Source organism: Artibeus jamaicensis, unplaced genomic scaffold (genome assembly GCF_021234435.1).
Source record: "Artibeus jamaicensis isolate MK-2021 breed Jamaican fruit bat unplaced genomic scaffold, CSHL_Jam_final contig_585, whole genome shotgun sequence".
In the NCBI taxonomy this organism is placed as follows: Eukaryota; Metazoa; Chordata; class Mammalia; order Chiroptera; family Phyllostomidae; genus Artibeus; species Artibeus jamaicensis.
Window position 1 is genome coordinate 20,244,839 of NW_026521894.1, and position 13,703 is coordinate 20,258,541.

Below are 13,703 nucleotides of genomic sequence, written 5' to 3' on the forward strand. Positions count from 1 at the left end.
CATACCTTCTTAATACTAAGAATACTAAGTGTTTTAGTGAGTATTTGAAATAAATTTAATAAATAATGATAACAATAATGGCTAACATCTGTGGAACACTGCAGATGTTAAATGTATTTTATGATCTAATTTTAGAACTACTACCATGTCTTAGAATCCTTACATTCTAGAGGGTAAAATTTTTAAAATATCATCAGAATGACAGACAGCTATATTTTATATGTATCAGTGAGTAGGTAGAGGAAAAAGAAGGTTTAGTTTGAAGTGAGAAAAACTGAAACAAAAGATGAACTCCCTTAAATAAAGTGTTCATAAGAACCTCATTTAATGGGTTTCACAGAGGGTATTTTATTGTCAGGAAGCAGGAAATGGAGTGAATTACTATTATTTATTCTGGGTCTGCATCCTGAAATACTATCTCAAGGTTTGAGTTTTTTATAGGGATACAGAATTTGTTGCCAAATAAAATGTGATAGAAGCTAATAAATATTAACTGAAAAGAGAAATGACTAATGTTCTTGTACAACGTTTTAATTGGCTTTTGTTAAAAGTTTTTCTTGCAAAGAGCTTCTTGCCTAGTATGGAAATTCACTTGAATAGGTTTTCCTGCCACAACCTACTTCAAAGACCAGTGAGTATACATAGTTAAACAAACAAATAATGAAAAACAAAACTTATACAGTATTTTGTTTGTGATATGTTTAAAGTACAGACAGATAAATTTATATTTATCATAATAAATGTTAAGGCCACAAAAGCCACTACTTGCGTATAATAATTATAATTGTATGGTAATTACATGTCCTATTAAAAATTATAGTACATGTTAGGGAATCCACAAGTAGGTCCTTCTTGGAAAAAAAATCCAAAAGTTATCAATTTGCTTCAAGATATTAGGTAAGAAAAAAATAATGGGTGTCTAACTGAGGAGTAAGTACCCTTTGTTGATTCTGACTTTATGTGAAGTTGACCACATAGGAGGAATTTCTCATTTGGATTAAAATGATGAATCCACAACTATGGAAAAATTTAGAAGCACAATTATTTTCAGTAAACTCTAAATTGTCTTTGGAATTGAAGGCCATAGGAAGAATCCCTACCCTAATTTCTGCTTCAGTCCTCAGATCCAGGTACCAGCCACTTGCAGTCATCTTCATTCCTTAGGAAAGACTAGACCTTTCTATAATATTTAGCAACCAATCCAGGAACCAGATTTCAGCACACTAACCACATCTTCCTTCTCTATATCATACTTGTATGTTTTTGGTCCTGAAAAGAAGTAAATGTAGCCTAAAAGAGACAAAGTTGAAATTGTGGTTACTGAAAATGACTAGCAAAGTTCTAAATGGGAGGATTTGTAATCGTAATTTTCTTGAGGTGGTATCAAAAGGGAATCGGGAATGTGTCAGGTGGCAGTTCCCAAATCCTCTGTGCAGTTGTCACAGAGCCCTAGAACCTGACACCTCTAACTTCTCAGTCACCTCTCATCTTTGTCTCTCTTTTAGCCAAGCTGCAGCCTTCTCCAATGAGTCAAGCTCAGTTGTGCTTGATGCTTCTGCTCTGGCTGTTCCCCTCCAGGAAGTCCCCTGACCTTTCCTTTCCCTAGTCAAACCTTTAGCCATTCTTGAAGACCCAGCCAAAGTCCCACCATGAAATCTCCAATACAAATGCTGGTCCTGATCTTTTCTTTCTTTGATCATCTCTAGCTCTTACTGGGAAGGGTATGGCACAATTCAATGCCAAATTAGAGATCGTATTGTTTTTTTAGTAATTTCATCTGTGAGCAATGAAGGGGCATTGCCAAAAGACATTAACCATTCTGCAAGGGCAGAGACCATACCTGGAACTGTCTTTACATTTCTGAAGTGTTCAGTCTGTGCTAGATTCTCAAAAAGAACATGTTGACTGGCTGGTTCAGAAGATTCAGTTAAATTCCTTCAACTTGGTTCAACTCAATTCACCTTTCCCAACTATGTGTTAAAGTTCAAGAGTTGAGTGTTGGGGTGGGAAAGGGCTTTGGGAAAGTTGAGAGGATGTGCATTTAAAGATAAAAACAATAATTTTGATCAGGTAAACTTTATAATGCAGCTGACTACTGAATTGAAGTTATGCTTTTAAAACTTTCCTTTCTCAAGAGAGAAGCATGATGGCAGACCTTGTATAGTTATTCTTTCTAGTGGTTAATCTGGTTAGCTAAATTTATAAGGGACTCAGGGCCCAAGGTAAGAATGAAGCACTCCCATTGGGAAACCCATTTTCTGTTATGTTAAAGCAGAGCCCAGATTTCTTGTTACCATTTCAACAAAGTTTTGGGTGTAAACACTCACCATTTAATTCCACAGCGGCATCTATTTGTCCATTTACTCCTGAAAATTCCTCTTCTGTGTTCTTTGGATAGTCTTTTTCCATTCTCATTTTTCGTTCATCATAGCTAGAAGAAGTATTATTTCATAAAAGAGGTTTTTATTGATTGTAGATGACATTGTGCTGGCCCAGCACATTTAGCCAGAGCTTCTTACAACTTACTTTAAATCTCTCTCTCTCTCTCACTCACACACACACACACACACACACATTCTGTCACTATTCTCCCAGGTTCCTGAGATACTGGGACCATTACCTTCTTTAAAGAGTTTCTTTAAAAAATTGTCAGATATAATTCTTAGAATTAGTTATTCCATATATCATAGCAACATGTTCCCCTAATTTTAAAAAATATTGCCTTTCAAAAACTCTCTATATTTTTCACACTTTTATTTACTGTTTTAATTATTCTCTCTCTTTCTCTCTCTCTCCCTGCCCCCACTTCATGTATGAATTTCTTGGCTCACAAAACAGGTGAGAGTCCTTCAAAGGGGCTTTTATTCAAGGGCTTCTTCTTATGCACCTGTAGAGGTGACATTGAATAAATAATGTACAATGAATGAACAAATGTTTGAAAGATCAATAGGCAAAGATAAGAAAGAAGAAAACCTGGAATGTCTGAGCTTTTGCCTTTTAAATCAATTTAATTGAACTAAATTGCTTTTGGCTGGAAAGATTAAATGACTGACTGAATAAATCAGGCATCCTTTTCTGGATCAGCAACCACCATTCAGCAATAACTCTGAAGCTTGGTTAATACATCTCTTTGTGATCAAAACTACCCGCCTTGTAAAACAGACTGGCATCTATGAATCATCATGACTCATGAGTTCACCATGTAGACAGAGTCTCTCACCTCTTTAAGAAGACTTCATTTAAAGTAAAAGAAAGTCACTTCTTTTTCAGCACACAGCTTCCAATGATGACATTCCCGGGGCAGACACCCAACTTTTTTCCCACCAAAAGGTTAGATAATTTCTCCTGGTGTCTGAGCCACTGGACAGTTTCCTGTGGCAACAAAAATTATACCCACCTTCTCCCAAAATGTACTGTCATGTGTCTGTGAATACCAGCCTGGGGACAGATCTCTTAGGATACTGAGCAGACCTCAAACTTTGGGAAAGTAGTCAAGCTGAAATGAGCCGGATTGAGCTGCTCTGTGGCACTTTGAGGACAGGAGTGGAAGCTAACCTTCCCTAACTCCCTTTCCAGGAGAGCCAGTAGGACTTTTACTGTGGCACAAATGAAAATGGAAACCATTTACTGTATTTTACCATCTTCAGATGTGCCAACACACTGCATGGGGACAGGGCACCTGGGCACTATTAGAAGAAATGATTGCAAGGTATAAGGAGTGGAGTCAGAGAAAAAAATGGAGGGAAAAAAACAGAAAAGAAACAGCCCAGGCACTTTGTTTCCCTGAGAACCTAGACGGTTTTTGTTCACTTTGTTCTAGAATCTGAAATTGAGTTCTTTACTAGAAATAGAAGTCAGGTTGTTCACATGTTAATCTTTGTTCAATAGGTTGTTTTTCTTGTCTTGCTTCCCTGAGACAGTTGTATTGAGGCAATGAAAGCTTTGACTGGGGGGCAGTGAGGAAGATAATTGTTAAGCTTAAAATATTTGGGGCGTGGGATGCAAAAGAAAACAAAGTCACTGAGATGCATTTAGCAGGTCTGTATAGACAGAGGGATAATCACAATGGGAGGATAACAGAGAATATACCTTATTTTGAATTCTTTGCCTATTATTGAACTATGCTCAGGAAAAATGGTGGAATGCCCTTCATATCTGTATCCTCTTTTGTTTGCTCTGAATAGAGGATTCAAAACTGAACTATTATAATTATAGCCCCTTGCCTTTGTGTATATTTATCAGCCATTTATGAGAGATTCTGACAACTTAATTACCACTTCTATTGTTTTATGGCAAAATGTATTCCGAGTTCCAAACAAGTGACTGACTAGAGAATATTACAAGTTGGGATCTACGTGTATGATTATTTAAATTGGATGGAGAAGTCTGGAAAGTAGGAAAGGACAGAACAAAAATTTTTCTTGAGAACAGAGACACAGTTGAAATAATACAGAAACACAGTTTAAAGAGAATATAATGACTACTGATTCAATAGAAATATCTGAAAAAGAAAATTTTCTCTTTTTATCTGTCTGCTTAGTGCCCTGTAATGAGTGGTGCTAAAAACGAGAATCTTCTGTATTTCCAACTACAGGTAATAAATAAATAAATAAATATGTAGATAAAGTCTCAGAAGACATTTTAGAGAAGCAATGTCCAATTGCAAATTTTAATCGTCAGTCATATTTATAAAACCCCAGGCAAAGTCCTTGGCAAAATTGTGAAGTTACTTTTTCTTTCCTCCATGTCCTCCTCCACCTGTGTACTTAACAGTCTCTCCTCCTTTCTGCCCTCTTGCCTCCTGGCCTATCACTGCTTTCAAAGAGTATTATTCTCAACAAACTCTAGTTAAGACTATCAGCCTGACACAAAAACCACCACTTTGAGATTAAATGGTAACATATTAATATTTCATTTGAAACTTTTATGTAGACAGGGTCTGCAAAACCAACAGAATGTTACCTACTTTTCATTTTACCAAGTAAGAACATTACCATCACATCATCAAAAAAATTGCCACCTATTTTCATTACAATTTCACACAGAAAAGTAATATTAGCGCCCAAAAGGCAGAAAGAACATAATCACAAAATAAAAGATGGTTCTTGCCAATAATGTGTTTCTATACTGACGCACATCTCAGATGAGTATAACGTCATGCTGTTCTTGTTGTGCTGTGGACTTATAAAAACTTCGTGATGAGCTAGCCCTTGGTTTGTGGACAAATATTTGAGGATTTCTATTACAGAGCAAAGAGCACAACATGTACAGTCAGATGGCTCTGTGTTTGAACTCCAACTCTGTTATTTGCTGGCTCTCTAACTGGGGGAGAGTGCTCCGGGCTGTGAACTCTGGCTTCCTCCTCTGGGCCACAAGGAGGAGAGACAATTTATACACACACACACACACACACACACACACACACGGAAACACTCAGGGCAGGTTCAAACCATAAGGCTTTATAGTTTATTTGTCACCAAGAACCATTCACTCTGACTGACTAGTATGAGGTTAAGTGAACTTGGAGATTCAATCTGGGATTTTAAGTCATTGGTGAGTTTAATCTTGACCTAATCTTTAAACACACTTCATCAGGATAGCATTTTGCAGTGGTAGGCAAAGTTGCAAAGAGGTGGAGAAAGAAGGGCTGGAGAATGTTGGGGGGAGTCCAGAAAATTTAGCAAAGAAGGTATTAAGATTGAGAAGTGTGTTTCAAACAGTCAGCTCCCATATGTCAACCGTCTTAATATAAATGGCACATCTGAATCCTGAATTTTGGAGGCAGCCTTAAGTTGGCTAAGAACCATCTAAGAAGTTGCATGTGCTTAAAAAACAATCAAGATGCACACACATACACACACACATTTCTTATTTATTTAACTTTGTTTTAGGATTAGAGTGCCATCATTGACAGTCACTACTCACAGAGACATGTCATCTCTGTTAGTGAAAGGCACATGAGACCTCTATTTAAATATACATGTAACTCCGGTGCACAGGACAGGAGATACATGTGTATAATGAGAGTGATTTTAATTGGCTGTTTCTAAAGCTTAAAAACATTGATGTAGGCCTGCCCATGGCCAGGAGAGTTGGAACAAATGCTGAGTCTCTTATCTCTAGTTCTGTGCATGATTTCCCCTCAGAATTGTTGAAAAATATTGTGTATCTGGCAGAACTCAGCTAACCAAACAACTGGTTCTGCCGGGTACGTTGAGGGTTTTCTTGAGGGTTAAAAAAAAAGGAAATTATATAATGGAGTAAGAGTCATGGATGTGAGTATTTTAATCGATAGTAAATAAATAAATGGTGAAGTGAATGAAGAATGACTATATGTGGTGAGTGGGAAGGACCTTTGAATTTGGACTCAGAGGACATGAAATAGAGCCTAAGGTGGACCATATTTAACTGTGTGACCTTGATCTAATCACTTAGTCTCTCTGATGTGATGATTTTAACTGTTGAATGGCAATTGCAATACCTATTTCTCAAGATTGTTTAGGAAGCTGATGGGAAAATGAGATAATTGAGAAAATACTAAGCATTGTTTATGTGTTAGCATTGAATCAACATTGAATCTGTGTTAGATTCCTAACATAATAAAAAAGATAAATAAAATACTAGCTTAATTTTAATTTTAAATTCATTAAAAAAGAAACAAAATTTTTATTGTGAATTTACTATATACAAGTTACCTGCTGAAATCAATTGTATATAATTTTCTTATCACTGAGGTCTTGTCTTGAGAAATATCAACTAAAATACCTAAATTCAAGGTAGAATTAATTGACCTATAATGAAGTTTATTTCCTTTATGGGCACTTGTTTTATCATTTATATTGATTAATGGGTATGGATATTAAATAAATCATTACTGTCAGCTAAACTTCACTAGCAATGTCATGGTGCCATAGGTATATGATATGGTTTTTTGAGATATAGTATCTTGTTCTCAATCTTTGCAACACAAGGATTTGGGATTATTTTGGTAAAGTGCCTGCATGTTGTTTAACTTAATACTCAGAAGTCAGATTTGTTAGAGTTTTGATTGTGGTAATCTCTATCACATGACAATGGCAAAACTGACTCCCTTCTACCTCCTTGAAAGCACTAAATGAGGAGCTGTGTCTGTTAACAGATGCTTTAAACGAATGTGAGGAAGGCAAGAAGGGGAATTTTTAATAAGGTACCTAAGATATAGGTTTTCAGAAGGTTTCTTCAAGGAGATTTTCCCAGTGAAATGGAAAACTGAAATCTCCTTTGAAGTTAATCATCCACTTTTCGCCAGGAATCACACTGCTTTCCTGGAGGAAAGAGCCTCTGCAGTCCACACCAAGGAAGGGCAGAGCGGGGAGTGGCCGGAGTGAAGGGAGGGGAGAGGAGTGAGAAGCTGCCATGCACTATCCTAGGAGAGAGTCCAGGAACCAGGACCTCATGAAGGGAGAAGATTTGGAACAGAGAATTTGTAAAATGTGGAAAAATAGTGATGCCCTCAATTACCTCCTGAGTGTATGATGAATCCAAGTTTATCTCTCCGGCCTGAGGTCTCTGAGTTTAAGACCTGTATGTTCAGCTCTCTGCTGGACATTTCCACTCTTGGGTCCCACCAGCACATCCAACTCCAGCGCCCATTTATTCCTTTAATTCTGCTTTAATTCTTAATTTTATTTTATTCTTTCCCCATTGAATAGCCATAGCATCCTTATCAAAAATCAACCATAGATATATGGGTTTGTTTCTGGACTGTCAATTTCATTCCATTGATCTATAAGTCTATCCTTATGTTAGTATCACATTGTCTTCATTATGTTGCTTTGTAGCAAGTTTTGAAAATGGAAAGTCTGAATCCTCCAACTTTGTTCTTTGTCAAGATATTCTGGCTTTTCTGGGTCCTATGAATTTCCACATGAATTTTAAGGTCAGCTTGACAATTCTTACAAAGAAGTCAGTGGTATTTTTATAGGGATTGTGCTAAATTTGTAAAATAATTTGGGGAGTATGTCCATTTTAAAAATATTAAGGCTTTCAATCCATAAACAGGAGATATTTTCCCACTTAGATCTTGTTTGACTTCTTTAGACATGTTTTGTGATTTTCAGATTATGTTTTCAACTTCTTTTGTTAAATTTATATCCAAGTAATTTCTTTTTGATGCTATCATAAGTGGAATTGTTTTTTAATTCACTTTTCATATTCTTCACTGAAGTGGATAGAAATAGAATTGATTTTTGTATATTGAACTCATATTCTGCAAACTCACTGAAATCATTTACTAATTTTAATAGTTATTTTAAAATAATTATTCAGGCTTTTCTATATAAAAAATCATCTGACATGAAAATAAATATGATTTTACTTCCTTTTCAATCTGGATGCCTTTACTTCATTAATTGTTGCTTAATGGCCCTACATACAATCCCCAGTATAATCTGACTGGAAGTGGTGAGAGTGGAAATTTTTGTCTTTTCTTGATTTGGGGAGAAAGCATACGGGATTTCATAACTGAATATGGTACCAACTGTGGGCATTTCATTAACTGTATTTTATCAGGTGGAGAAAGTTTTCTTCTATTCCTAGTTTGCTGTTTTTACCACACAGCACTGTTAGATCTTTTAAAATACTTTTTCTGCATCTACTGAGATAATTATTTTTTAAATCTATTGATATGGGATATTATATTATTTTCAGACATTAAACCCACCTTGCATTTGCAGGGAAAATCCCATTTGCACATGTTATGTAATTCTCTAGCTATGTTGCGAGATTTGGTTAAAAAGTATTTTTGGAGGATTTTTGTACCCATATTCATAATAGATTTTGGTCTGAAGTTTTATTTTCTTGTGATGCCTCAGTCTGGCTTTGGTATCAGGGTAATGCTGGCCTTACACAATGAGTCGGGAACTGTTTCATTCTCTTCTATTTTTTGAAGCTTGTGCAAAAAATTGGTATTACTTGTCCTTTAAATGTTTTTGGTAGAATTTATCAGTGAAACCCTCTAGGTCTGGGCCTTTCTTTGTGGGTACCTTTTTTATTATGAATTTAATGTCCTTACATGTTATAGGTCTATTCAGACTATTTCTTCTTGACTAAGTTTCATCATTTTGTATCTTTCTAAAAATTTGTCCATTTCATGTTATCTAACTTATTGGCATACAATTGTTGGTAGTATTTCATTATAAGATTGAAACTAATGTCCCCTCTTTCATTTCTCATTCTAATAATTTGAGTTTTCTCTGTTTCAAAAGGTTAATTTACTGAGAAGGTTGTTAATTTTGGTGATTTCAAAGAACCAACTTTTTTCTTTTGATGATTTCCTTAAATTGCTTATATATTACCTATTTCATTTACTTCCACTGCAATTTTTATTGTTTCCTTTTTTCTACTTGCTTTAGGTTTAATTTGTTCTTTTCTCTTCTGGTCTGAAGGTGGAAATTTAAGTTATTAACTTGAGATCTTTTTTCTTTTTTAATATAAGTATTTTTATAACTATGAATTTCTCTTTGAGCACTGCCTTCACTGCATCTACAAATTCTTAATATGTTGTATTTCCATTTTCATTCATTTGCATTTTTTAATTTCCCTTGTGATTTCTTCTTTGACCTATTGGTTGTTTAAGAGTATATTATTTAATTTCCACATATTTGTAAAATTTCCAGTTTTTCTTCTGGTATTGATTTTTGAAATTAATGGAATAAAATAATTCTATCCCTTTATTTTCAATCTATTTTATTTTTAAATCTAAAGTGTGTCTCTTGTGGATAGGCTATAGTTGGATTTTTTTTATCTAGTGTGATAATCTCTGCCATTTGATTAGATGGTTTGATCCATTCATGTTTAATATCATTAATTGGACTTATATTTGCCATTTTACTTTTTATTTTCTGCATGTCTCATGTTTTTTTGGTTCCTCTATTGCTCCTTAGTGCTTATTTTGCATTAGTGAAAAAAACTTTAATGTACCATTTTAATTTTTAAAATATTTTTTCACTACATTTTTAAAAGTTATTTTCTCAGTGGTTACTATAGGGAAAACTGTATACCATATTTCCATAATCTACCCCAAATTTACCATAATCTACTTCTATTAACTTAATTCCAGTGGGATATGAAACATAACTCCTATGTAATTCTATTTTCTACCCCTCTCTTTGTAGTATTGTTGTTATACATATTACATCTGCGTGTGTTACAAACCTCAAAATATACTGTTATAATTACTATTTTATATACTTTAATGTCTTCTAAATAAGCTGAGAGAAGAAAGAAGAGCAAATATATACTTATAGCTTTTGTTATATTAAACTCTTACTTATCATTTCTAGTTCTTCTCTTTTATTTGTGTGAATCTGAGTTACCTCTTGTGCCATTTCCTTAGCCCTAGTACAGTTTTTCTCCCACCCAACTTCTTTGTGCTGTTATTGGCAAATGTATTTCTGTATCTGATAGGCCTAACAATATAATTATATACATATCATTTTATACAGCTAATCTTAGATCAGCTAAGAGAAGATAGAAGAAGATACATACATTTATACTATCTATAATTATGTAATACATTTACTGGTATTTTTTTTAATGTGGATTTAAATTACTGCCTGCTGACATTTATGTCCAGCCTGAAGAACTTCCTGTACTATTTCTTGTAAGACACGTGTACTAGCAATAAATTCTTTCAGTTTTGTTTATGTGGGAATGTCTTTATTTTGCCTTCACTTTTGAGAAATAGTTTTTCTTTAAACTTTGAATTTGTTTTCCACTAACTTCTGGCCTAACTGGTTTTTAATCTTGTCCCCTCAAATATAGTCACACTGCTGCTGGAATGATATTTTTATAACAAATCTTATTGGCTCCTTCCTTTATTTAAAATATTTAATGATATCCTCATCTTTAGAGCATAAGACCTATGATCTCCCTTTAAGAGCACAGGCCCACCATGATCTATACCCGGCTTATCCCCAGGCCACACCTCTCATTCTAGCCCATGTTTTAGTCATAGTGAACTTCTTCAGGCCTTTCCCACAAACACGGGCTATTTCATGCTTCGGCGCCTTTGCTTTAACTGCTTCTCTGCCTGGAAGCCACCCCACCCCTCCCGCCTCCTGACTGGGAAACTCCTACTCAAGTCTCAAGACGAAACTCAGTCATTGCTTCCTCTAAGAATTCTTTCATGGCTATTTCCTCTTTGTTTTGCCCCACTGATCCCTGTGCAGTCTTCTGTCAGGGCTTCTATGAATTGCAGTTAATTATTTATCCATATATTTACTCTCAGCTGTAAGACTTGATGAGGGCATTAATAGCTGCCAGCATGAATTCAGAACTTATTATGTGACAGACATTTCATATTTTTAAAATTCATTCCCACAATTCTATGAAATAGATACTGTTCCTATCTCCATTTTGAAGATGATGAAACAGAGACACACGTGAGGCAGGTTGCCAGATGATTGCTGTTAGCACTGAGATTAAGCCTCTCTTACCCCCCCACCCCATCCTTAAACAGCAAACTCTGTGCCTTTTCTGGTGTCAGTTGCTGGTACAAAGCCTGACATGTACTTATGCCCAATATATGTAGGTTGAATGTGGTTATTTTGTGATGCATTTAAAAAAATTGATGACTGAAAGACAAGATTTTTGACCACTACCCATGTTTCTTATTTTTGTTATTTATTTCTCTATAGTGACTAACAGTAAGTCCTTAAAGAAACAGATCCATTTTCAGTCTTCTAGGGGCATTCACAGGGAGAGAATGTGGAGGACCGTGTCCTACATTGAATCAATTGTACTTTACAGGGACCATCTCAAAGAATGATGGAACGGATACACCCCCAGACACTCCTTGGTGTGGCCTCTGCTCTGCTACTGGCAGGCAAGGGAGAACATCTACAGGAGAAATTAGCCATAGGTGGTTGAAGTAGTGTAAAGACAAAAAATTGCCTGGATCATTGAGGCCTGCTAGAAGGAGGAAAGGAAGGAATAAAAGTAATGAACTTGTGGGGAAGTGGCCCTAGTTGGTAAAGTTGAACCAGTATATCATTGCATGATGTAGCATGTAACGGCATCAGCATGGTGGAGGCCCCTTTTGGATTTCACTTTGTAATTTTCTGGAGGCTGCTTTCTTGTAAGTTACTAGTATGCTGATATGTGGGTTCTCACTCTTAAGAGTTTAAACCAGCCTGGCCCCAAGCCAACCCTTAGTCCTCAATGGAGGAAGTTCTTCAATGGCTTTCTCATGGCACTTCATTCACTAAAACTGGCCCCAAGCCTTGGAAGTTCATGCAGAATTTCCCTGACAACAAGCATACCCAGAGACTTTTCTTTCCTTGGTACACTATCTGTGCCACAGACTGAACTAGCATGAGGACCAAAGAAAAACCTAAAGAATGACTAAAGGAGATAAGTCCTAACTCACTGTCAGTGGATGTCGCTACAGTAGACTCTTGGTCTATAACTTGAGGCTGTGGCCTTCTGTATTTTTGAGTGTGGCCATGTGCTTTACCTATTGTCTCATTTTTCTCTTTTGTCTTCCCCTCACCCTCCCGGCTTCCCTCTTCTTGCTTAGACAAGAGGTGTAATGACTGAAGTGCCACTGGCCACCTCGAATCTCATGGCAACCATGAGAGTGCAAGCCATGTGTTAAGAAAAGCAGAATAAGAACCTATGCACCACAATGTTCATAGCAGCACAATTTACAATAGCCAAGAGTTGGAAGCAACCTAGGTGCCCATCAGTAAATGAATGGATCAAAAAATTGTGGTACATATACACAATGGAATTCTATGCTGCAGAGAGAAAGAAGGAGCTACTACCTTTTGCAACAACATGGATGGAACTGGAAAGCATTATGCTGAGTGAAATAGGCCAGGTGCTGAAAGACAAATACCATATGATCTCACCTTTAACAGGAAGCTAAACAACAAAACAAACAAGCAAGCAGAAAAAAAAAAGACACTGAAATAGAGAACAAGGGGATAGTGACCAGAGGGGAGAAGGAAGGGAAGTTAAGGGGAAAAAGGGAGAGGGATTTGGAGGAACAAATAGGAAGGACACAGGGACGAGAACTAAGGGGGGTGGAAATGGGAGGGAGGTGGGGAGCAAGGGGCAGGGGAGGTTGGGATGGGAAAAATAGGCAAAAAACTGTACTTGAAAAATAACTAAATAAAATTAATTTAAAAAAAATAAAAAAGATAAATAAACAAAATCTTTAATTAAAAAAAAAAGAAAAGCAGAATAAAATGTTAGAAAAGACTTGGGCTCCTAATGACCATGAATATACCTTATCAGCCCTAAAACTTTAAATACGTTACATATATGAGAAAAAACAAAACCCTTAATGTTTAAGTCACAATGTTTTGGGGTCTCTGTTACTAGGAGCTGAATGAAGTTTCTAAGTGATACAGAACTTTCCATGACAATACAAAGTCATATATGTAAGGACCTAACTAAACACAATGTGTGGAATTCAGGCAATGGGGTTTGAATAAAGCTGATACAACAGCTTTTTCTGAACTTTCGAGCTGTAAGTCAGGGGTGTTTATCTTATTTCTTAGTGCATAAACCAGTGTGTGTTGGAGTGTGTAAAGTGGAAGACTTTCCTTGTTGAAAGGGGTGTCTATGCTTTGCTATTTCAGTAATTTCAGTGCAATGTCAGGGCCCTTCACCCTTTAAAAAGAAAACCCCTTTTGATAACCTCTTTGACTGCATTG

General features: G+C 36.0%; 1 protein-coding gene across 1 annotated transcript in view; it reads right to left on the reverse strand.

The window, feature by feature from the left end:
- Positions 1 to 853: 853 nt before the first annotated feature.
- Positions 854 to 13,703, reverse strand: part of MMP20 (matrix metallopeptidase 20) — a 45,271-nt gene continuing 32,421 nt past the window's right edge. Inside the window, exons 10-11 of the mRNA XM_037151874.2 lie at positions 2,328 to 2,431; positions 854 to 1,290 (exon numbers count right to left, since the gene is read on the reverse strand). Coding sequence (XP_037007769.2) covers positions 1,190 to 1,290; positions 2,328 to 2,431 — 205 coding nt within the window. The 3' untranslated portion in view covers positions 854 to 1,189. The remainder of the gene's footprint in view (positions 1,291 to 2,327; positions 2,432 to 13,703) is intronic.